This window comes from Zeugodacus cucurbitae, chromosome 3, assembly GCF_028554725.1.
Source record: "Zeugodacus cucurbitae isolate PBARC_wt_2022May chromosome 3, idZeuCucr1.2, whole genome shotgun sequence".
NCBI lineage: Eukaryota > Metazoa > Arthropoda > Insecta > Diptera > Tephritidae > Zeugodacus > Zeugodacus cucurbitae.
The window spans coordinates 6,990,034-7,015,714 of record NC_071668.1 but is presented as its reverse complement, the minus strand read 5'-3'; the positions used below and the strand labels follow the sequence as shown (position 1 = coordinate 7,015,714).

At 41.3% G+C, this 25,681-nt stretch overlaps 1 protein-coding gene and 1 long non-coding RNA gene across 19 annotated transcripts in view; one reads left to right on the top strand and one right to left on the bottom strand.

The window, feature by feature from the left end:
* LOC105219831 (uncharacterized) overlaps positions 1-25,681 on the top strand; it is a 184,947-nt gene that overhangs the window by 122,842 nt on the left and 36,424 nt on the right. For 9 of the 18 annotated variants that reach the window (XM_054227171.1, XM_054227172.1, XM_054227176.1 and 6 more), the window contains 25 exons: positions 2,549-2,692; positions 3,274-3,342; positions 3,419-3,496; positions 4,006-5,070; positions 6,067-6,288; positions 6,505-6,687; positions 7,248-7,739; positions 7,808-10,261; positions 10,325-10,645; positions 10,743-11,048; positions 11,123-11,440; positions 12,280-12,603; positions 12,695-13,012; positions 13,081-13,410; positions 13,493-13,822; positions 13,898-14,212; positions 14,502-14,825; positions 14,931-15,254; positions 15,314-15,622; positions 15,686-16,009; positions 16,082-16,423; positions 16,502-16,810; positions 17,263-17,589; positions 17,790-19,385; positions 19,466-22,669. In XM_054227171.1, the coding sequence (XP_054083146.1) occupies positions 2,549-2,692; positions 3,274-3,342; positions 3,419-3,496; positions 4,006-5,070; positions 6,067-6,288; positions 6,505-6,687; positions 7,248-7,739; positions 7,808-10,261; positions 10,325-10,645; positions 10,743-11,048; positions 11,123-11,440; positions 12,280-12,603; positions 12,695-13,012; positions 13,081-13,410; positions 13,493-13,822; positions 13,898-14,212; positions 14,502-14,825; positions 14,931-15,254; positions 15,314-15,622; positions 15,686-16,009; positions 16,082-16,423; positions 16,502-16,810; positions 17,263-17,589; positions 17,790-19,385; positions 19,466-22,669 (14,328 nt within the window). Of the gene's footprint in view, positions 1-2,548; positions 2,693-3,273; positions 3,343-3,418; positions 3,497-4,005; positions 5,071-6,063; positions 6,289-6,504; positions 6,688-7,247; positions 7,740-7,807; positions 10,262-10,324; positions 10,646-10,742; positions 11,049-11,122; positions 11,441-12,279; positions 12,604-12,694; positions 13,013-13,080; positions 13,411-13,492; positions 13,823-13,897; positions 14,213-14,501; positions 14,826-14,930; positions 15,255-15,313; positions 15,623-15,685; positions 16,010-16,081; positions 16,424-16,501; positions 16,811-17,262; positions 17,590-17,789; positions 19,386-19,465; positions 22,670-25,681 lie in introns of all 18 variants that reach the window. The other 9 variants (XM_054227187.1, XM_054227173.1, XM_054227179.1 and 6 more) reach the window with 8 other exon arrangements.
* The window catches only part of LOC128920250 (uncharacterized), a 61,942-nt gene continuing 60,237 nt past the window's right edge, over positions 23,977-25,681 (bottom strand). Inside the window, exon 3 of the long non-coding RNA XR_008470358.1 lies at positions 23,977-24,448. This is a non-coding gene — a long non-coding RNA (uncharacterized LOC128920250). The remainder of the gene's footprint in view (positions 24,449-25,681) is intronic.

Below are 25,681 nucleotides of genomic sequence, written 5' to 3'. Positions count from 1 at the left end.
AAGCTTTCTCGCCAATCAAACGACACGACCACAATTACCGAGTACAATGCCACCTACGACCGTACCCTTGACAACTTGCGCGACTGACAATAACTGTACGAACGAAGAGTTTTGTTTACGCGGAAAATGCATAGATCCTTGCCTACTCTTGCCGACTTTCTGTCACATGTATAGTCCGAATTTTTCGATCTGTCGCACGATCGAGCATGTGCCCATGTGCTTTTGCGATAACGCAGCTGATGTAAATACTACCGATTGTCATATAATAGCAGGTAACTTCATAAGTGTGTATGTATGTATACATATGACAAGAAGAAAAGCTTGTTTCTTAAATTAGTTAGCAAAAAAATCGAAGACATCTGTTATATTGTCTTCGATGGAATGCATTTGCAATGCGGGGGTTTCGGTTTATAGCGACGACCGGTGGATACTGCCGCAAGGACGTCCGCTCCTATCCACTTAGTCTACTCTGTTTTACTCTACTCTCCTACACACTACTATTTGTCTGCTGAATAAATGTTACTCTACTACTCGTATGATTTCTGTGTCGAGCGGCAAAGTCTTGAAAATGCAACTGTTATCTGGGGAATATTATTACCACAAAACGCATCAATATCTGAGTCACCCATCATAGACGTATCATGCATGTATGGAGCAATCATTTTATACGTGTTTTTTTCAATATTTCTCGTTCGCTCATATTCTCTCACTCGCTCGCTCTCAATTGTGTCTCATTTAATTATTAGTGTACGTTATGTGACTTTGCCGCTCAGCTGTCTTTGTTTAATGTCTTTTTTGATTTCTTCTGTCTGTGTTATCGTGTTCTTATTGTGAAAGTCTTATATGGTATGCTATTACCCTCGAAAACCGTATCTCTTATATGTACTGAATTCTATCTGTTTTTCCCCCAACACACGCACACACTCCCCTATACACAACCCTCAATTTCCTACTTGTGCTCGCTCTCGTGAGTTTTTCTTACAAACGCACCAAAAAAAGCGTGAGCACCTCTGGGGGTTCTTCTATTGGATCGTATGTTTCTTTATAAGTATCTTCGCCTTATCTGTGGATCATCAACTTGGAAAGCATTTACCCTGCTCTTAGTTACATACAAAATATATTTGCAACGTTGGACTGGGCAGCGCGTATATCACAGTTATCTCTCTCTGTGTTTTGCATGTTACCTCTGTTACTATGTGTTTTCTTCAAGAGAGCAAACAACTTTAGTTGCTCCACATGTGAAAGTTATAATTATGTTCTTCCAACACTCATTATGATCCCACACGCACACATACAATCACCACTTTTATCACCACAACACTCTTTTCCGAAAACGCTCTATCATTTTCAACATCTATCTCGCTCTCTCTCTCGTTCATCAAATCGTCCGTCGCATGCCTTGTGTCACCAAAGCAGCCCGTCATATTGTATGTTTGTATTACGAGGACAACGGTTTTGAGCTTGCGCTCGCACGCGAAGCAATCCTGCGTACATTTGTTGCATGCAACTATGTTTTTGTGTAAATATTTGGCAAAGAATTTGAATGTAGGACTAACCATAAAATAATTTAATACAAGAAAATATAATTTAAAAAACAGTATAAGATTATTGCGCAATATTATTGATAATAAAAATATGGTGCAATTATATTGATAGTAATATTTTTGCGCAATATTATTGATAAAAATTATTATTGCGCAATGTTATTGATATAAAAATTTATTGCACAATAATATTGATAACATAAATTTTATATAAAAAACTATGTACAAAATGAAAAACAAATATTTATGTAAAAATTAAAAAAACATATATTGTAAATAAATATATGTAGTTGTTCGTCATTAATGTTGGTTAACGGTTTACTAAACAAGTATTTTATATGTCCCACCGTAGTAGTAGTGCGTAGTAAATTATTGTAATGCATGTTTGTTATTATTTTTGTATATACGAAAGTATGTAGACGCTTTCGGCTAACTGTAAACTAAAACTAATGCTGGCACTTTTGTACAAATATATTTACTCTCTCTAGTGTAGCGTAGAAATGCTATTTCACATTTTAATTTTACTTTCTAAAATGAGTACAATATTTTCAAAAAAGCTTCTGCTGCATGTAAACGCTTATTTTTATTATAAAAAAAATAATATAACTCCTTTAACAAAAAACTATTCTACAAGCCAAACAAATGAGGAAATATTACTACACTTGACTGACTAAATTATTTGAAAGAAAAAAATAATAATACACAACTCCACCAAAAAGAAAATAACTAAAACAATCGGCGTACAATAATATTAGCTTTCACAATTAAACAATTGAAAAAAAAAATAAAAAAAAAATTAAAAAAATATATTTATATTTAACAACAATTGCCTGCTTTATTTATAACATTATATTTTAGTTGAAAATAAAGTAAAAAAAATTAATCACTGCATATAACTAATTGCATATATTTTCTCTTCCTCTCTTCCTCTCGCCTTGCGCGCGTTACCTAACACTCTGTCCCTTTCTCTTGCACTATCTCGTTATTTATGCGACGCTCCATAGAAATCGGTTGCGCTTCAAGCGACGAATGCCCAACACAACGTGCCTGCATTAATGGCGTATGCTTGGATCCCTGCTCGTCTGCCAATCCCTGTGGACGTGAACAGGAGTGCCAGGTGATTGAACATCAACCGGTTTGCTCGAAAGGTGAGTCATAAAGGAATTTTGAAGAGTTTGTATTTATTTTGAAATTATTAAATTTAACCAGCAGTTTGAATTATGTAAGAATAACCACCGGTTATAATTTAAACGGCAGTATATATGTCTGTAGTTTAAAAATATTCAATAAATTATTAAAAAAATAACTGATTAATGATCAGCTTCAAGCGCTAGTATTCACTTAAGCGGGAGTTAAATAAATGTTTAGTTAAAACTAACCAGCGGTTAAATATTTTCTTGCAGTTTATTTTGACAGCGCTTAAAATCGATTGTGGTAATTTCAATAATTAAACAAAAATATTAATTTTAATGAAAACATAACCAGTGGTTAAAATTTAACTGGTGGTTAAGTGCTTTTTGTCTAAACTAAAATGAGATTTCTAGCCAAAACCATTTAAAGAACTTTATTTAAGTCACTATGGAGTTAAATAAGTTGTTCTTTACAAAAATTAACAAACCAGCGGTTAGAATTTAACCGGAACTTTGAAAAATGTTAGCTCCTGTTTAAAGCAGTAATATACAAATCAATTGCTTATAATAAATTTAATATTTTTTTCCAAAATTTTCAGTTTGCGAATGTCAACGTAAGGCCGACTGTCGTCCCGGTTTCGAATGCGATGGCTGTCACTGCCGTCAAAGTATGATTTATTTTACTGAAATTCAATAATTTTTTTTATATGACAAAATAATTTTTTTTTACACCAAACCTTACAGCAACTGGCCGCACACCTGGCTGTGAGCACTGCCCAATAGGCACCAACTGTGATCCCACCACAGGCGCCTGCATCAAAGGTGAGTTTCATTTAGAAAACTTTTCACTGATTCACACTAAAAATTTGTCATGTTTTAATACAAAAATTAAACCAAAAATTAAAAACACTCAAACACAAAATTAACCAAAATTTGCGCAATAATTTAACTGTACAGCTGTAACTGTGTATATATGTAATTATTAAATTGATTAATGAATAAATCTCCCTTTAATTTATTACTCCACATAAAAGTCATATTTTTGTATAAGCAATTTAACAAAAATATTTTATAAAACCACTATTTGTTGTACATACAAAATAAACAGTTTAAAAGAGAATTAATTTCAATACACCAATAATTTGCAACACACACACACACAGAGAACACCTAGTTTATGAGTTTTAGTTTTATTATTTTATTATCTGTTTGTTGTATTTGTAAATATTTATATTTTGTATATATTTTCCATAAAACCTACCCCGTTAACGTGTAACCTGTGTAAATACGTATCACAAAAAAAAAACAAAAAAATATCCAACAACAAATAGCTAACGTTACAATAACAACCACCACCACTACCAATATAACAACTACCATCACCACATCTAACCCACCAATCACTGATGTTACAACCGACATCACCGACACAACTCAAACCGGCACTACAACCATGAGCACCAGCACCACCCCCTCCATCACTGCCACGACCACCACCGCTATGCCAAGCGATACCACAACCACACCCGCAACAACCAACGCCTACTTCGAAGACACTACCACAGTGCCAATCACCAGTAGGACTACTGAAAAGCCCATGTCTATTACTACCGAGGCGTTGAAAGAGCCCGAGGATATAAATACGACTGCAAGTAAAACTGGTCCACCAAAAGGTTATCGCGATGGTGAGAATAACATAACCGCCAGCACTGTGCCCGAGCAGCCAACCACGCCTGCGGTTCAAGTGTCAGTCTCCACATCGACGTCATCCACATCGAGCAGCAGTAGCAGCAGCAGTTCGCGACGTGGTGAAGATACTAAGGGTCCATTTGATACGCGCACAACAACACCGAAAATGAAAACTACGCGCATTGATACATCGAATGAATTCGATTATAATTTCACCACATTGTTGACAACAACTCAGCGTACCACCTTCCCGGTGACAATGATTACAGAGCCCATGAAAGAGTTGGAGCAAACCACCACAATGGATGTGCGTGATTTGGTGACCACAATGTTCCCAGTGATAACACCGCCAGCAGCGGAACAAACTACACAACGTCCAACTGTTGCGGGTACAACAACACCAGTGGTTTATGAAACCATCGAACCGATTACAACAATATCAAGTACGGCGCAAACGGAGGCGGCTGGTATAACAACAACCGCTGCGCCACCTACCACTGTACCCGGCACCACTACTACTCAATTCCTAACAACTGAAACTGCTACACCAGCAGCGCCAACAACCACAATTAGCACATCTACTGATATCACAATGTTTAACACTTGTACAGATCATACTAACTGTGGTACTAGTCAATTATGCGTGCTTGGCATGTGTCGCAACAAGTGTCGCGATGGGGACACAAGCGATACGGAGTGTGTAAAAGGTATAAAAAATATGTAGAGCGTAGTAGTTGCACACTTGAACTTTCAGTAAGGGAATTGCATGGTTTCTGACTGTCAACTGACTGTTTTGAGGTGTCTTTGCATGTTAGATTTGTAGGGGAATGTGAGCAAATATTCGAGAAAAGCATGTTTAAGTGTAAAAGAAATTAAAAAAAAAACTCATTATAAATGGTTTATTTTCATTTCCCCGAAGAGCTTTCACCAAACTTTCATTTTAAATGTTACGATCAAATAAGTCTGAAAGCTTTCGATTGAAGCTTTCTTAAGCTTTCACTAAAATTCAATTTCTGTGTTGCTTAAAAACACAATTATACTACGTGCTTCCACTTTTGAAAGCTTTGTCTTAGAATATATATTAGGATTTAGATTTTATTTAGTTCAAAAATATGCTGAAATAAATTATTTAATGATATTTAAAGTCGAATATGTGAAAGCTCTCTAATATAGACATAGCTTTCACTTCAGCTGTTTAAAATGAACTATAGCATGCAATTTGTATATAATATATTGGCAAAACTTTAGAATCAAGTATAATTTAAGCTTTCATATAAAGCTTTTACTTCTTAAATTTAAATAGAACTTTTATTTCAAATTATTAATTGTAGATGAAGTTTTGGGGTACTATGATTTGTATAATTACTGATTTACTTTTCAAATTTTTTATGTGAAAGCTTTCTACAAAGAGCTTTCACTATCTCGCTATTTCTACAAAACAGAATTTCGTATTTTTAAGCATGCATACTTCAACTACCACCACTATTTGTGGAAAAAAAACACAATTGTAAATAACAATTTCCTAAACAACTTCCCAAATACTGACCATAGACTATATATGTATAAATATATTTTTGTGTGTTTGGTTAACCGACTTTTTTGTTCTAATAAATATCATTATACATCATTAAATATTTAAAGCAAAAACAACTTACCACATAATAATACACGCACTAATACACTCTAACTCCTCTGACAAGTAGAATCACCCGGCTCACCAAAGAATCCGGAACCATGTCAGTCGAACAATGATTGCATTGAGAACGAAGCATGTTACATGGGTCTTTGTCATAATCCTTGCGATTTCGCGAATGTTTGTGCGCCCACCGCTAAGTGTGTGGCGAAAATGCATCGGCCAATATGTTCGTGCCCGAAGGGGCATGAAGGTAATCCGACTATTAAATGCTCGCCCGTGGATAGGACAAGTAAGCAAACGACCATTATTACATTCATTAAATGCATACATATGTCACTAAAAATAAAAACAAAAAATAATTATATTAAAATTAATTTTAATATTAAAAATTAATCAACAAATACTTACAAGAGACTGAATGCAATATTATTTTTTAATTTTGGTTAAACGCTTGAAAGATAGTTTCTGGCAATATATTAACTCTTTGCTCTCCCTCTTCACACAGCTGAATGCACACAAAATACCGACTGTGATATTACAGAGGCTTGCATCAATAGACGCTGTCAGCATCCTTGCGATGCGCATAATCCTTGCGCCCAAAATGCGGTCTGTATGAATTCAAATCACGCGGCCGATTGCAGCTGTGTGGATGGTTATCAAGGCAACGGTTTTATTGGCTGTCAACCAGGTAAGTGTCGGTTGAAAGGCAGTGGGGTCAATCAGCGTTGAAGACAGTGGAGCTAAAATTGTTAAAAATTAGTTTAATAAAATATTTAAAAATCAATAATTAATTGCAAACCTACGCTGTCAAGCCGTTGAGTGACTCCAACTGATACTGGCAACCCTAAAAAAGAAAGAAAATTTTATACAGTTAATTTCTTCTGTGCAAAGTGCGCACCAAATGCATAACATGTTTGTTGCAATTTCTAATTTCGCAACTGTTTCTTTAATTTTCTATTTCAAAACACTGTAAAATATGCTCACACCATTCACCTGTAAAAAAATGTGTACTCTCCTGAACACCGCAACAACAAAATCAAATTATTACAAATTAATAAAATACAATAAATTACAAAACTCACCACGAAACCTATAAATACACATAACCATAAACAAAAAACCAAATCAAACAAAACACATACACCACACCCTGTAAACAAACAATACAAAAACAACTGCGCACCATATAAATACGCATTACGTTTGCGTTACGTTATGTTACGTCACTACTGCTTCAACACACTAAAGCGCTCGATCACACGCCCGTCTGTCAATACAATGAGGACTGTCCGCCAACGAAACTTTGCGATCGTCTCAATCGTCGTTGCATCAATCCCTGCTTCGAGGACTCGTGCGGTGAGAATGCCGAGTGCATACCTGTAAATCATGGCATCGAATGTCGCTGTCTAGTCGGTTTCGTCGGTAATGCTTACATCGAATGCTCGCAGCAACAAGGCTGTCGCGCGGATCGCGAATGTGACGCTAGTCAGGCGTGCATTAATGGTAAATGCGCCTCACCGTGTCGCTGTGGCGCCAATGCACTCTGTGACGTGGTCAATCATCGCGGTATCTGCAAATGTCCGCCAGGTTATGCTGGTAGACCAGAAGTCGCCTGCAATCCACCCACCAATCCATGTGAACCGAATCCGTGTGGCGTCAATGCGCTATGTGAGCTCGATAATGGCAATCCTATTTGCTTCTGCCCGAAAGGACTTACTGGCAATCCGTTCAAGAATTGCAGTAAGTATTCACCGAATTTTTTTAATATACACCGAATCAAATATATTCATCTGCTATTTTTCTTTCAGTACCCGAAGGCGATGAGTGCCGTCCGAATCCTTGTGGGCCCAATTCTGGCTGTCGCATGGTAAGCGGCGCACCAACATGCTTCTGTTTACCCGAATATGAAGGCCAACCGCCGCTGGTGCCTTGCGAGGTGCCCAAGAGTCCGTGTGATCCATCACCTTGTGGCCCGAATACACAATGCGCTATACTCAGCAACGGTTTCTCGAAATGTACTTGCTTACCAGGTTATGTAGAAAGTCCCAATACGATACGTGGTTGCATCGAACCTGTGAATCCATGTGATCCCAGCCCTTGCGGTCCGGGTGCAGTTTGTGATTCATCACGTACACCAGTTTGTTTCTGCCCAGATGGCAAGATTGGCAATCCATTTAAGGCTTGTGAAAAACCACCAGTTTCCGTTGAGCTGTGCACACCCGGTCCATGTGGTCGTAATGCTGACTGTTACGTTACTGGCAATCGCGAAGAATGTTATTGTCGTTCAGGTTATATTGGTGATCCTTATCAGGGTTGCCGTGAGCCACCACGCAGCGCTTGTGAACCCAATCCTTGCGGTCCAAATGCTGAATGCGTTGTTGCAGGGGATGGTCAAAGTGCATGCATCTGTCCTGAGGGTTTATCTGGAGATCCTACCTCAACTAAAGGCTGCCATGGCTATGAATGTCAAGTGGATGCCGATTGCCCACACGATAAGGCCTGTATGGGCTTCAAGTGTTACGATCCTTGTCCAGGCGCTTGCGGTCAAGGTGCCAATTGTCGCGTGGAAGCACATCATCCCGTTTGCTCATGCAATGCTGGACTCACCGGTAATCCGGGCATACGCTGTTATGCGTTAGACATACCGAAGACACCAAGCCGAAATCCTTGCTTACCTAGTCCATGTGGTGTAAATAGTGAATGCAAATTACTAAATCATCGTGCTGTATGCTCTTGCTTACCGGGTTATTTGGGTGATCCACAGAGTGGCTGTCGCGCAGAGTGTGACATCAATTCAGACTGTGGCACCGCTCAGGCCTGTATCAACCACAAATGTATCGATCCATGTGCTGGCACAGTTTGTGGCATCAATGCAATTTGCAGAGTACAACAGCACACGCCAATCTGTGGCTGCCTCGATGGCTTCACCGGTGATGCTTTCCGTCAATGCATACCTGTTGGAATACTTAAGAATGTAACACGCGATCCATGTGTGCCATCACCCTGTGGACCACAAGATGTTTGCTCCATCTATGGCGATGGTGTAGCACTGTGCGATCCATGCTTTGGACCCAACGCTCAACAAAATCCACGTTGCCGACCTGAATGTATCTCGAACTCAGATTGTCCCTTCGATCGCGCTTGCTTGGGTCAGCGTTGCTTGGACCCATGTCCAGGCTCGTGTGGACACAACGCTGTATGTAATGTATACGAACACAATCCGATTTGTAGTTGCCCACCGGGCTTGTACGGCAATCCATATGAACACTGCTCACCACCATCACCGTTCGTACCAACACCATCACCGAGCTGTGAAAAATTACGTTGTGGCGCTAATGCTGAATGTAAGAAACGTAGTGGTGCATTAACTTGCGTCTGTCGCACGGGTTACTTCGGCGATCCGTTCATTGGTTGCCGTCCAGAATGTGTGCTCAACTCAGATTGTCCTGCTGATAAATCTTGCGTCAACTCGAAATGCGTAGACTCATGTGTCGGTGTATGTGGCATCAACGCTATGTGTCGCATTGTAAACCATGCTCCGGTATGTATCTGCGTCGAAGGTTACACTGGTGATGCAGCGGTACAATGCAATCCATACTACTTGCCACCAGAAAGACCAGCAGACCGACCACGTAATCCATGTGAACCATCACCATGTGGCCCCAACTCACGTTGTCTGACCTCACCAGATGGTTATGCGGCCTGCTCATGTTTACCGAACTTCAAGGGCTCCCCACCAGTCTGTCAACCCGAGTGTGTCGTAAGCTCTGAGTGTCCACTAAACAAAGCTTGTATCAATCAACGTTGCGCCGATCCTTGCCCTGGCACTTGCGGCGTAGAAGCACGTTGTGAAGTCTTAAACCACAACCCAATTTGCTCTTGCGAGCCTGGCTTTGAAGGCGATCCGTTTGTGTCATGCACTCGCATACCAGAAGAACGTACGGATACTGAACACAAACCCGAAAATCCATGTGTACCATCGCCATGCGGACCCAATTCCATTTGTCAAATAAAACAAGGACGTCCAGTGTGCTCATGTGTTGCCAATTATATTGGCAGCCCACCATATTGTCGTCCAGAATGTACGCTAAATACTGAATGTCCAGCCGATAAGGCGTGTATACAGGAGAAATGTCAGAATCCATGCGCGAATACATGTGGCCACAATGCGCTTTGCACGGTGATCTCACATGCGGCGCACTGTAGCTGCGAACGCGGTTATGAGGGAGATGCCTTCGTCGGCTGCTCCAAAATCGATGAAAGTAAGTTAAAACACAAAATGGTCACCAAAAATTATTTTAATTAACACGCGTTTGATTTTACAGAACCAAAAGACCGTATTGATCCCTGCTATCCTAGCCCATGTGGTGAGAATGCATTGTGTAGTGAACGTAATGGCGAGGCGCGCTGTAGCTGTATTGAACCGTATATCGGTGATCCCTACACCACCGGTTGTCGTCCCGAATGTGTTTACAATGCCGAGTGTCCATCATCGTTGGCTTGTATCAAGCAGCATTGTCGCGATCCCTGCGTCGGCACTTGTGGCTCGAATGCGGAATGCGCTGTGGTCAATCATATCCCAACATGCAGTTGTGCGCGTGGCTACGAAGGTGATCCGTTCACCGGTTGTAAGCGTGAAGATTATCGTAAGTACATACAAACATTACTTTTATTTCTATGAGATCTGCTGCTTGTTTACAACGTTGTCTAATTCGAAATATTATTTTTTTCAATCCATAACAGCAATGGGACCAATTAGCCCCTGTGAACCAACACCTTGCGGTGCTAATAGCATATGTCGCGTAGTTGATGGTCGTCCAACCTGTTCGTGTCAAGTCGGCTATTTCGGTGCGCCACCTAGTTGTCGTCCAGAATGTGTTGTCAGCTCTGAGTGTTCCCAAAATTTGGCTTGTATCAATCAGAAGTGCGTAGATCCTTGTATTGGCACCTGCGGCTTCAATGCCAAATGCCAGGTGGTGAATCACAATCCAATATGCTCATGCCCACGCGACTATATGGGTGATCCATTCGAACAATGTATACCGAAACGTAAGTTCTAACATTAATTTGATTGAAATGTATTGAAATCATTTTTATTGACATAAAATTGACACCCACCACAGCGCGCGAACCACAACCAAAGGTGAACCCATGTCTGCCCAGCCCTTGTGGTCCCAATGCCGAGTGTCGCGAAGTCGATAACCGCGCCGCTTGTAGTTGCGCGCCAGGTATGTTTGGTGCTCCACCCAATTGTCGACCGGAATGTGTTATCCATCAAGACTGTCCATCGAATCGTGCTTGTATACGTCAACGTTGTGAGGATCCTTGTGCTGGCGCTTGTGGCTTTAATGCCCTTTGCACAGCACAAAATCACAAGCCCGTATGCTCGTGTCTCGAGGGTTACGAAGGTGACCCGTATGCTGGTTGTAATACACCGCAAAGTGAGTACCTGTTTCAAATTTTATATTTTATTACATGCCTTCCTGCTTTATGGAAGCAGAACCAATTCAAAAGCTTGGTGTTCTTCACCGATGCCAATAGCTACTTCAATCTTAATGTTGTATATTTATTTCAGTTTGTATTTGTAAAGGTTAATGGTTCCTTCTGAATACGTAATTTTCCATGTGCCTGATTATTATTGTAAATTATCAATTGTATATTGAAATTATTCTATTATTTCCTGCATGTTTAAATAGTATTTTCACATTCCAGAAGATCTTTAGTTGTAAGCTTATCATTTGGGCTTTGAGTCAGACGTCGAAAAGTGAATTTTTTCAAAGACTGAAAACTTTTATTTTTGTTTAATAATTTCCATATGGTTCATTATATATTATTTAGAAATAATTTATTCAATATTCATTCCCGTTTTCCTACATCCCACTTGATCCCATTCCATTCTTTCAAATTTCATTTTTCCTAGTTTTATGGTTTTCCGTTACGTTTCACATTTTTTGTTTCACTGCTTCCATTTCATTGTACAGTATTACATTCTTCAGTTTTATAATTTCATAAATATTTTTGTTTCAATTCCATATCATTCCACAAGTTGTGCTTTCAATTTGTTCCACTCAACTTGATTACCAAAAATTTGTTATATACAAAGAATTCACTTTACGATTGCTGATTTCAAAATCTTATGTATTTATATTTTGTATTTTTTCCATTATTATTTACGGTACTTATCTATCACATATTTATATATTCCACAAAACCTTCATCACTATATCAAAAATGCTCATCACTATCCTCTCCATCTGTATTTTCTTTATCCGGTTTATAGTCGTAGTGCCTGATATACCCGCCGATCCATGCAATCCATCGCCTTGTGGCTCAAATGCCATTTGCCGTAATCGCAATGGTGCTGGCTCATGTACCTGCATACAAGATTACTTCGGTGATCCGTATATAAATTGTAGACCCGAATGTGTACAGAATAGCGATTGTGTGTCCACGAAAGCTTGCGTTAATATGAAATGCGTCGATCCATGTATAGGGCTGTGTGGCTTCAATGCCGAATGTCGCGTTTCCCATCATATACCGGTTTGCGCTTGCATTACCGGCTTTACGGGCGACCCAATGCGTAGCTGTTCGCAGAAACCGTCAAGTATGATGCAATATAGACGAATGTTTTATGTGACACGATCTAACAAAGCTCCCTCTCTCTCTCTCTCTATTAATTAATCAATATTATTTAGATATGTATTTGCCTATACCAAAAGATCCTTGTCGCCCCTCACCATGTGGTTTGTATAGTATTTGCCGCGTGGCAAGTAATCGCGCCGTTTGCTCTTGTCTACCCAACTACATGGGTCAACCACCGAATTGCAAACCGGAGTGCATGCTCAGTTCCGAATGCGCTTCGAATAGGGCTTGCATTAATATGCGTTGTCAAGATCCATGTCCGGGTACATGCGGTCAGAATGCACGTTGCCGCGTTACCAACCACTCACCGATTTGTAGCTGTATTGCTGGTTATACTGGCGATCCATTCCAACAATGCTTGCCAGAAAGAAGTATGTTAATCACGTACCGCAGTGCTTGTAGATCAGCAACCACTAACTCGATTTTTGCTTGTTTTTAGAACCGTTAGATACACCACGCCTACCACCACAAAATCCTTGCGTTCCCAGCCCTTGTGGCCCGAATTCGCAATGCCGTGCCTCTAGCTCTGGCGCTGTTTGCTCGTGTGTGGCCAATTACATTGGTCGTCCGCCGAACTGTCGCCCGGAGTGTACAATCAATTCAGAGTGTCCAGCGCATTTGGCTTGTATGAATGCACGTTGCGCCGATCCTTGTGTGGGTTCGTGTGGCAACAACGCACGCTGTCAAGTCAGTGCGCATGCACCGATTTGTATGTGCGAACCGGGTTACACCGGCGATCCGTTCTCTGGCTGCTACAAAGTCATACCAAGTACGTCTAAATCAATTTCACCCTCACTCCACTAAGCAAAACCTTACTAAACGAAAAAAAAAAAATACCTCAACATTTACAGTACCCGATGAGCCGGTTCAACCATGTCGACCCAGCCCATGTGGCTTGAATGCCATTTGTGAGGAGCGCAATCGCGCGGCTTCATGCAAATGCATACCCGAATATTTCGGTGATCCATATGTTGAATGTCGACCGGAGTGTGTCATTAATTCGGATTGTCCGAAGACACGCGCCTGCATCAACAACAAATGTATCGATCCCTGTCCGGGTGTGTGTGGGCGTAATGCCGAATGCGCCGTCTTTAACCATGCACCGAACTGTGAATGCTTTAACGGCTATACTGGAAATCCCATCAGCGGTTGCTCACCTATACCAGAGCCACCACCGCAATGTAAGACCCAAATTAACACACTACGATTAGTAACACCCATACTGACCAAAACAAACACTCTTATCACTACCATAGATGAACCTCCGGTGCAGGTCAACCCTTGTCAGCCGTCACCTTGTGGGCTGTATAGCAATTGCCGACCTGTCAATGGCCACGCAGTGTGCTCATGCTTACCAAACTATTTGGGTGCACCACCCAATTGTCGTCCGGAATGCATGAGCAGCTCTGATTGCGCACAAGACAAGTCGTGCATCAATGAACGTTGTAAAGATCCCTGCCCCGGTACTTGTGGAAATAATGCGCTTTGTCGTGTCGTCAATCACAATCCGATTTGCTCTTGTACACCTGGTTACACTGGCGATCCATTTGTACGCTGCATCTACGAAGAGAGTAAGAACATTGCGCTTTTCACTCATAGCAAGTGGGCGCACCGTGTGCTGCGAAGTTTGTTGGAATTGCTTTTTATTTGTTTTTGCATGTCATTTTACATATGTAGAAAGCTTCACAGCGCATCGTGCGCTCGCCTGCTAGTCACCATCTCCATCTCATTTCATTTATTTACTTATACGAACTTTTCTTTTTCTTTTGCTTATGTATCTTCATTTTTGTGGATATTCTTCTGGTTGCATGTTGAATACTTTACGCTGTATATGTGTGTATATACGATATATGTATGTAGAACGTCCTATTATAAGAGATCCCATAAATCCATGTGTACCATCGCCGTGCGGCCCGAATTCACAGTGTCAACTGTCGCAAGCAAACGGTCAAGCTGTGTGCTCGTGTCTGCCCAACTACATTGGTAGAGCACCGAATTGCCGACCTGAATGCACATCGAATTCGGAGTGTCGCGGTAATATGGCTTGCATCAATCAACGCTGTCAAGATCCTTGCCAAGGTTCATGTGGCTCATATACGACATGTATTGTAAATAATCATAGACCAATTTGCCGCTGCTTGGAAGGTTATACGGGTGATCCTTTCTCAGAATGTAGTCCACAAAGTAAGCTTTCATATTAGACACGCTTGAGTTGCATTAGTTGTATCAGTTAGGTTTTCACACAATACGATGCTTACATAAACACTTTATTTCCTCCCCGCACACTAGTTAATATACCACCAGAAATTCCAATGCCTTGCAATCCCAGCCCCTGTGGCGCTAATGCTGTTTGCAAGGAACGTAATGGCGTGGGTGCTTGTACCTGTTTGCCTGAATACTCTGGAGATCCGTACACGGAATGTCGCCCCGAATGTGTATTGAATACTGACTGTCCGAAGAATCTCGCTTGTATGAACAACAAATGTCGCGATCCATGCCCTGGAGTTTGCGGCGTTGGTGCAGAGTGTCATGTCATTAATCACGCGCCCAGCTGCAGTTGTCCGTCTGGTTACACCGGTAACCCGTCGGAATATTGTCGCGAACAACCAAAACGTACAGTGCTCTTATCTATATTATATAGTTCAATAGTAACCTCGTGTAATTTTCTACAGACATCGAACCCGTACAACCTTGCCGTCCTTCGCCATGTGGCCCTTACAGCCAATGTCGTGAAGTGAACGGTCATGCCGTCTGTTCGTGCATTACCAATTATATTGGTGCACCGCCGTCTTGTCGCCCCGAATGCTCGGTTAGTTCTGAGTGTGCGCAGGACAAGGCGTGTGTGAATTTGCGCTGTGTAGACCCATGTCCGGGCACTTGCGGCAACGAAGCACGCTGTAAGGTAACAAACCATAATCCGATCTGTACTTGTCCGCCTGGCTACTCAGGAGATCCGTTCATACGTTGTTTGATCAAAGAACGTAAGACCATTGTCTATTCAGAAACGCGTGTGAACATTTTTGTTAACGATATATATTATTTAGAAGAGGAACCACGTTTACCGACAAGACCAACCAACCCTTGTGTCCCCAGTCCATGTGGACCGAACTCACAATGCCGTGCTGTTGGCGAAACGCCAGTCTGTTCATGTTTGCCGAACTTTGTGGGTCGTGCACCAAATTGTCGTCCCGAATGTACGCTCAACTCGGAATGTCCAGCCAATTTGGCTTGTTTAAATGAGCGTTGTAAAGATCCATGTCCCGGTTCTTGTGGCTTCAATGCCTTCTGCAATGTCGTGAATCATTCACCAGTGTGCAGTTGTGAGACTGGCTACACTGGCGATCCATTCGCCGGCTGTAATCCAACGCGTAAGCTATCAACATCGCTAATATTTCGGAAAGCACACCTATTAACACTCGTTCCCTTGTTAACCCATTTAGCCACCGCTATACCCGAAGAACGTCTTACACCCTGTGTACCCTCACCTTGTGGCCCTAATGCCGAATGTAGAGAGCGCAATGGCGCTGGTTCATGCGTCTGCTTGCCTGAATACTTTGGAGATCCCTATAGTGGTTGCCGTCCTGAATGTATTGCCAACTCCGATTGCCCACGTGACAAATCTTGTGTAAACAACAAATGCAGCGATCCCTGTCCAGGTGTTTGCGGTTTGAATGCCGAATGTCGTGTAAATAATCATGCGCCAACCTGTCATTGTCTACAGGGTTACACGGGTAACCCGCTAAGCGCTTGCCGTGAAATACCACAACTACCGCCAGCACCAAGTATGAACTGCAACAATCTTACTAATACTCCCACTTAAGCCGACTATTTAACTCCCATTATCTTTATTACCCGTACAGCCCCGAAAGACACTAATCCCTGCGTACCGTCACCATGTGGTCCCTACAGTCAATGCCGCGAGGTAAACGGTCACGCTGTTTGCTCCTGCCAGACAAATTTCATTGGTTCACCGCCGAATTGCAAACCCGAATGTATCGTTTCCTCAGATTGCGCACAAAACCTTGCATGTCAAAATCAGAAATGTGTTGATCCCTGCCCGGGTACTTGCGGTAGTGAGGCGCGCTGCCAAGTTATTAATCATTATGCGGCGTGCTCTTGCCCACCCGGTTATACCGGAGATCCCTTCAGTAGATGTACTAGAATTAAACGTAAGCATGTGTAGCTTTTGCAAAGCCGTCTAGCGGTAACTTGGCGTTAGAAGTAGGAAGTAAGAGCATTAAGTTTTAAGCTCTGAGCTACTGAGTTGCCTATGCGACATGAAGAAAAGCAGCACGCTTCTGACGCAAAGCTAACCGTTGTCAGCTCTTTTTCATATTCTTGCATGTATATATATTTGTATATCTAACTGTATTTCTTTCTTTTTTATTACATATTTTCTACTTTTATGTGTGTTCCTTATAAATATGTATTTTGTGCCTGTGTAAAACCCTATCTACTCTACCTACTACTATGTCATCTCAAACTTACTATCAACAAACTATGAAAACACTACTACGGTATCAAACTACAAAAACCTATCCAACACTGCCTGCCTGCCTGCTGCCTGACTGTCTACCTATATGTTAAACTATCTTCCTGTTGCCTGTGTATATGTATGTAGTGGACGTGCCTTCTGTAGTAGCTAAACCTGGTAATCCATGTGTACCTTCACCGTGTGGACCCAACTCGAAATGTCTCGAAGTTGGCGATTCGCCTGCATGCTCCTGTTTGCCTAACTACTTGGGGCGACCACCTAATTGCCGTCCCGAGTGTCTAAGTAGCTCAGACTGTGCAGCTGATTTAGCATGTACCAATCAGAAATGTACAAATCCTTGTATCGGCGCATGCGGTGTACATACACAGTGTACAGTTATTAAACACAATCCTACGTGCCAATGTGAAATCGGCTATACTGGAGATCCATTCTCTGGCTGTGCCGTTGTAAAAAGTATATATCTACAAACAATATGCAATTCCTTTCCGAAGGACATTTGAGCGCTTTAGAGTTAGTTTGAGAAAAAAAAAATAGTTGTTTAAAGTAATTCAGAATTTAGTGATCAAACAAGTGTCTCAGATGTCCAACTCTCAGCAATACTTGGCACCAACAGTACTTTACATCCCAATTTTGTTTTCTCTCCCTGCTTACAGTGACCCCAACGGAGGCACCACGCAATCCATGCAATCCCAGCCCATGTGGCGCTAACGCTGTTTGTCGTGAACGCAATGGCGCTGGTTCTTGCTCGTGCTTGCCTGAATACTTTGGCGATCCGTATAGCGGCTGTCGACCAGAATGTGTGCAGAATTCAGACTGCGATCGCTCACGCGCCTGCATCAATAATAAATGTCAAGATCCATGCCCCGGTGTATGTGGTATCAATGCCGAATGTCGTGTCTTGAATCATGCACCGAACTGTTTGTGTTTCGATGGTTACACCGGTGATCCACATCGTTCGTGTGCTGTGATCGAAATAACCACGATTACACCGATTAATCCATGCCAGCCATCGCCATGTGGTCCTTATAGTGAATGTCGTGAATCTAATGGGCATGCTGTGTGCTCTTGCGTCGATGGTTATGTCGGCGCACCACCATCTTGTAAACCGGAATGTGTTGTTAGTTCAGAATGTCCACAAAATCGCGCTTGTCAAAACCAAAAATGCGCGGATCCATGCCGTGGTGCGTGTGGTAATAATGCACGCTGTCAAGTGGTTAACCATAATCCGATTTGTACATGTGCGCCTGGTTTAACAGGTGATCCGTTCACCTCTTGCATTGAAGAACCAGAAGTAGTGCGCGATCCACAAAATCCATGCGTACCCTCACCATGTGGCCCCAACTCTTTGTGTCGTGAAATTGGCGGACAGGCCGCATGCTCATGTCAAACCAACTATGTGGGTCGTCCACCAAACTGCCGTCCGGAATGTACCAACAACGATGAATGCCCCAATAATTTATCATGTCAGAATGAACGTTGCGTCGATCCTTGCCCCGGCTCTTGCGGTAACAATGCTTTCTGTAAAGTGGTGCAACATAATGCCATCTGCTCATGTGCCGATGGCTATGAAGGCGATCCAATATTGGGTTGCGACCTAATACAACCAGTGCTACCGAAACAACCGCCCACATCTCCCTGCGAACCTTCGCCTTGCGGCCCACATGCCGAGTGCAGAGAACGAAATGGCGCTGGCGCATGTTATTGTCATGAGGGCTTCGAGGGCAATCCCTACGATACAGATCGCGGCTGTCGTCGCGAATGTGAAGTTAATGATGACTGTTCAACTGCACAGGCTTGCGTGCGCTTCAAATGCGTTGACCCGTGCGACAACATTTGTGGTGAATTTGCTATTTGCTCGGTGGAGAATCATGTGCCCACATGCAATTGCCCACCTGGTTACAGTGGTGATCCATTCTTCCAATGCAAACAGATACCAGTTACACCACCATCACCAATCAATCCATGCGTGCCATCACCTTGTGGACCAAATAGTATCTGTCGTAGCATAAACGACCAAGCTGTCTGTTCGTGCAAATCTGGTTTCATCAATCAACCACCAAACTGCCGCCCTGAGTGTGTGGTCAGTTCGGAGTGCGCGCCGGAACGTGCATGTGTAAACAATAAATGCGTCGATCCATGCTTACATACCTGCGGCATACGCGCTATTTGTACGACAAAGAATCATAGCCCCATCTGTACTTGCCCACGTGGCATGACTGGTGATCCATTCGTACAGTGTTCGAAAATACGTAAGTATCTACATCCAAAGCATTCCAGCATTTCATTAAGAATTCATATTTGTAACTCTCTCTTCCTCTTATTTTTGCAGCAATTATTCACGATATTGAACCAACCGAACGTCCACCATCGTGTGTACCATCACCATGCGGTCCCAACTCGAAATGTCAAATTGTCGGCGGTAGTCCTGCTTGCTCTTGTCTACAAGACTTTATCGGCGCACCACCGAACTGCCGTCCCGAGTGTGTACTCAACTCTGAATGCGGCCCAACTGAAGCTTGCATCAATCAGAAGTGCCGAGATCCATGTCCAGGTTCTTGTGGTTTCGAAGCTAAATGTCATGTGCTCAATCATGTACCGATTTGCAATTGTATTGACGGTTATACTGGTGATCCATTTATACGTTGTAGTCCCATACCACCAGTTACGGAAACACCGAAAACACCAAACGATCCATGCGATCCAAGTCCGTGCGGACCGAATGCAGACTGTTTCAACGGTGAATGCCGCTGTCAAGACAATTACCAAGGTAATCCCTATGATGGCTGTCGTCCAGAATGCACACTATCAGCTGATTGTGCGCGTGATAAGGCTTGCATGCGTAACAAATGTGTGGATCCATGTCCGGGCACATGCGGCATTAATGCCGTTTGTGAAGTTCTCAACCACATACCAATTTGTTCATGTGTCGCTGACTACGAAGGTGATCCGTTTAGCAGCTGTAAACCAAAGGTTATCATTGAACGTCCACAACAAGTTTGCTCGCCATCACCATGTGGTGCCAACAGTCAATGCCGTGATATCAACGGTCATGCTGTTTGCTCTTGCTTGGATGGCTACATCGGTAGCCCACCACAATGTCGACCTGAATGTGTGGTGTCCAGTGAGTGCACGGCACTTCAAGCTTGTGTAAACAAAAAGTGTACCGATCCATGCGCAGGCTCTTGCGGCATTGATGCACGTTGTGAAGTTATCAATCATAGTCCTATTTGCGGTTGTCCACCAGGCAAAACTGGCGATCCATTCAAACGTTGCCTAGATTTACCACCACCTGAACCACCAAGGGAGCGTGATCCAGGTACACCTCGTGATCCTTGCGTACCATCGCCATGCGGTCCGAACTCAATTTGCAAGGCTAGCGCTAGTGGACCTTCATGTCAGTGCTTGCCAGAATTCTTTGGCTCACCACCAAATTGTCGTCCAGAATGTATCATCAACCCGGATTGTCCATCCAGTCAAGCATGTATCAACAATAAATGCCGTGATCCATGTCCAGGCTCTTGCGGTACCAATGCGGAATGCCGCGTTATTAGTCATACTGTTTCCTGCTCATGTCCCGCCGGTTTTGCGGGCAATGCTTTTGTACAATGCGTTCCAGCTATTGAAGAGCCAGTCAAACCTTGCGAGCCCTCGCCATGCGGTGCTAATGCCGAATGTATTGAACGAAATGGAGCCGCCTCATGCAAATGTATTGACGATTATCAAGGCAATCCTTACGATGGCTGCCGACCCGAATGTGTTCTCAGCTCTGACTGCCCAACAGATAAGGCTTGCATACGTAACAAATGTAAGGATCCTTGCCCTGGCATCTGCGGCTCAAATGCAGTATGCTATGCTGTTAACCATGTGCCGAACTGTGTTTGCAGTGACGGTTACACAGGCGATCCGTTCTCCAATTGTCAACGCCAAGTTACGCCACAACAGCCACCACCACAAGGCAATCCATGTCAACCATCACCTTGCGGACCCAACAGCAAATGTCGAGTATCGAACAGCCTGGCTGTCTGCTCTTGTTTGGACACATTTATTGGTGCACCACCAAATTGTAAACCAGAGTGCACAGTCAACACAGAATGTCCACAAAACAAGGCGTGTCATAACTTTAGATGTGCCAACCCTTGCGCAGGCACATGTGGTGTGGATGCTAAATGTGAAGTGATCAATCACAATCCAATATGCAGTTGTCCGCTAGATATGACTGGCGATCCATTCTCACGTTGTTATCCAGCACCAATCGCCCCACCGAAAGACGAGCCTAAGGCACCAAAGAATCCATGCTTCCCATCACCTTGTGGCTTATACGCTGAGTGTCGTGCCATTGGCGATCAACCATCCTGTTCATGTCTCTCGAATTATATTGGTGTGCCACCAAATTGCAGACCCGAATGTGTCGTCAACACTGATTGCGCGTCGGACAAATCTTGCATAGCAGAAAAATGCCGCAATCCATGCGAAGGCACGTGTGGCATCAATTCCGAATGCCGCATACAAAATCATCTGGCCATCTGCACTTGCCGCACTGGCTACACCGGCGATCCGTTCTCACAATGCGTGGAAATCATCGAAGTCAAAACACCACCCCCGGTATCAGCTGATCCCTGTGATTTGCAACCATGTGGCGCCAACGCCGAATGTGACAATGGCATCTGCACTTGCATACGTGACTATCAAGGTGATCCGTATGTTGGATGCCGTCCCGAATGTACGCTCAGCACGGACTGTTCACCCAATCGTGCTTGTCTCAATAAGAAATGCGTAGATCCTTGCCCGGGTACTTGTGGCCAAAGTGCACAGTGTGACGTTAGCAACCATATACCAATATGCAGTTGTCCAAAGGGTTATACCGGCGATCCGTTCATCAATTGTCGCCCTGAGATAATACGTGACCTAATACCTAGAGATCCATGTCAACCAAACCCTTGCGGCCCGAACAGCATTTGTCAAACAACAGCACAGGGTGCTGTCTGCGCTTGTCAACCAGGCATGCTGGGCTCACCACCAGCCTGCAAGCCAGAATGTATAGTCAGTTCAGAGTGTTCACTGCAAACGGCATGCATACAAAAGAAATGTGTCGATCCATGTCCAGGCGCATGCGGCCAATTCGCTAGATGTCAAGTCATCAATCACAATCCGATTTGTACATGCAACTCCGGCTACACAGGCGATCCGTTCACACGTTGTTACGAAGAGGAACGTGACGTCGCAGTGCGCCCACCAACCAATCCGTGCATACCATCACCATGTGGACCGAACTCCGAATGTAAAGTGATTGGCGATAGTCCCGCCTGCTCATGTGCGGTCAGCTTTTTGGGCAAACCACCAAACTGTCGTCCCGAGTGTACCATCAATCCGGAATGCCCGCCTACCAAGGCATGTATACGTCAGAAATGTGAAGACCCCTGTGTGGGTTCATGCGGTTTCAACGCGCGTTGCAATGTGGCCAATCATATGCCTATTTGCACATGTGAAGTGGGATATACAGGTGATCCGTTCACCGGCTGTCAGCCCGTACAAGGTAGGACCACTTTTATTTCAATCATTTATATGTCAATACGACAGGCACAACCGTTCCAACTTATTAACATTGTTATTGCTATATTCGTTAAGCACAAGCCAAACAATTATGCCAGCTAATTTGCAGAAATGGGCGCTTTTATTAAAAAAATATTATTACCACTATATTCATGTGCAAAAAAAACGGTTGTTACCTGAATGGAAAATTCTGTTAACGGGACTTTTGTTTAAGACTAAAAGTGTGCTTTATTTATAGTGCACTTTAAACGATTTGAATTCGGAAAAATTTAATTTAAAAAATGTTTTTTTTTTTGTTATACGAAAGGTCCCCGTTCAGCATTATTCATCTTTATGGTTTACACGAATTAGAACAGAACTTTTTTATATGTACGTATGTATGTGTACTTGCACCGTTAGCAATTACACAGTGAATAATTAGTCAAAATTTAAACGCTGATCTCACTCACACCAAAGATTTTTAATTTTTTTATATTTTTTATTTTTAAATTTTTTTGTTTTTAATACAAATATTTAATTTGTTTTAAAATTAAATGTGTTAAAAATGTTCAAATATTTTACGAAGTTAAACGTTTTAAAATTTCGTAAAAAGAAAAAGCAATACAAATATTTTCATAAAAAAATGTTTCCATTAAAAAAAAAAATATTTTCATACAAAAAATTTCCATAAAAAACTATTTTCATAAAATAAATATTTTCCTAAAAAATTTTTTCATAAAAAAAAATATTTTCATAAAAAAACCCTTAAAAAAATATTTTCATAAAAAAATAATGAAAAATTTTATTTCACACACTTTTGTGTCTGTTTCATAAAACTTATATTTTCATAAAAAGATTTTACAAAAAAAAATTAACTAAAAATTAAAAAAAAATTTTAAAAAAATATTTTCATTAAAACAATTTTTATAAAAAAATATTTTCATAAAAACAGTATTTCATAAAAAAATATTTTCATAAAAAAAATTTTCATAAAAAAGGTTTTCATAAATTTTTTTTTTATAAAAAAATTATTAAAAAAATAATATTAAATTTTGTTTCACACATTTTTGTGTCTGTTTGTATGTATTCGCATTTATGTTACGCACATCAACAAATATATGTTTTCAATAATATTATTTAATGTTTTAAATAGACAACTTTGTTTTTAATTTTTCTATTTGAGCACCATTAATGCTTTATTTTATATAAAAACGCGCGCGCACTCGAACTGTTCTGATTTGTTACACATTTTTCTACACTCAACAAATAAAAATTATGTTTTTTACACTGTCAAACACGTTGCATTGCAATGCAAAAAAAAATTTAAATTCATTCAAATATATGTGTTTATATGTTTGCATTCAACACGAATTTAATACTCACCACACTTTTGAAAGCACCGCAGCGGCAAAATGCAGTTTTCAACAGGCGCAAATCTCGTACGAACTGTCCGAATTTGTTACGCCTTTGAGAGTGTGTGACAGCTGTAAAAGACAGGGTTTTTATGATTACCAAAAATTTTTATATTATTTATTAAACAAATGCTATGAAATAAACATGCCTTTATTAAAATATTGCTTATTTATATACGACGCCAACTTGCTAAACGCCTTACTCGCCTTAAAACAAAAACAAAAAAAATATGGAAAAAATCACGCCTTGCCTCATATTACCGCCTCTTGCTTACCATTAAATGCCTTTAACCAAGCCTTATTTAGTTTGTAAGCCCATTGATTGATTATTTATACGCTTTGTTGTTGCAATTACGTAATGTTTTTTGTTGCTGGAAGAAAGTTGCAAAACGAAAAACCAATTAATGAAATGCTTTATAAAACTGAATAATAACAACAAAAACGAAAAACAACTAAACTGCTAAGTAGTCGCCCCTGAATTGCAAAAACACCCACAAAAACTGCTAAAAACCCCCAAAAACAAATGGAAACACAAAATTTTGCAACGTATTAAAAAATATAAAGTGCTTATTATAACACAAAACTAAAACACAATTGGCCCACCCTAATACCCACACGCCTGTTTACACTTATTTGTATAAGCCTACCCACGCATACTAAGTCTGTCTGCTACGTTGATATACTGCGTTTGGTTGAACAACATTTTTGTTGTTTTTTTTTTGCCTACTACCCTAACCCAAGCTAACCTACAACGACAAGTATTCTTGTTGTTGTTACTCAACGGCCCTACAAAATTGTTTTTTTTTTTGTTGTTGTCTGCTCAACGTCGCTTTTATCGCAAATACTCAACGCTGGATAATTTGCATATTTTAACAAAACCTTTTATAACAAATTCTAACTTATAAGCTAGTAGTAAGTATGCCAACCGAGCTTTGTCTAATACGCCTTCAAAATTATTTAAAAAATAAAAATAAAAATTGAAATAAAAAAAATTCCGAAATTGGAAACTAAAACCAAAATGCGTTTTATTGCAAAAAAAATTAATTAATTAATTAAATTATTAATTATTATTTAAGAAAATTTTCGTTTTACGAAATTTTCATTACACGCCGCTAAAGTACACGCGCACATTCATACGCACTCACACACGTTAACCACCAAACAACAAACACACAAATAAATATTAAATTAACAAAATTAAAAAAAATAAAGAAATTTTAAGTGCACAGCCGCAGTGTTGCACCTACACACACACACGCATAACTGTTCTTATGTTAAGTTTAACCGTTAACCATGCATACATGCAACCGTAAGTGTATGTATGTATGTGCAAGTGCACCGCCAAAAGTTGTCTAACAGTCGTACTATTTAACTATTGCCACTAAGTTAACCGTTGTTAAACGTAAACACCGTAAACGTAAACGTAACCGTAACCGTAACAGTGTAACAATATTAACGCTAATGCACACCGCACATACAAATTGTTATTGTTGTAGTATTGTATGTGTGTTTTTGTGTGTTCGGCAATTACGTAAATTTATCTAACGTGCGCTAACCTCACCGCTCTCGTTGCAAGCAAGCAAAAAAAAAGTTATTAAAATGAA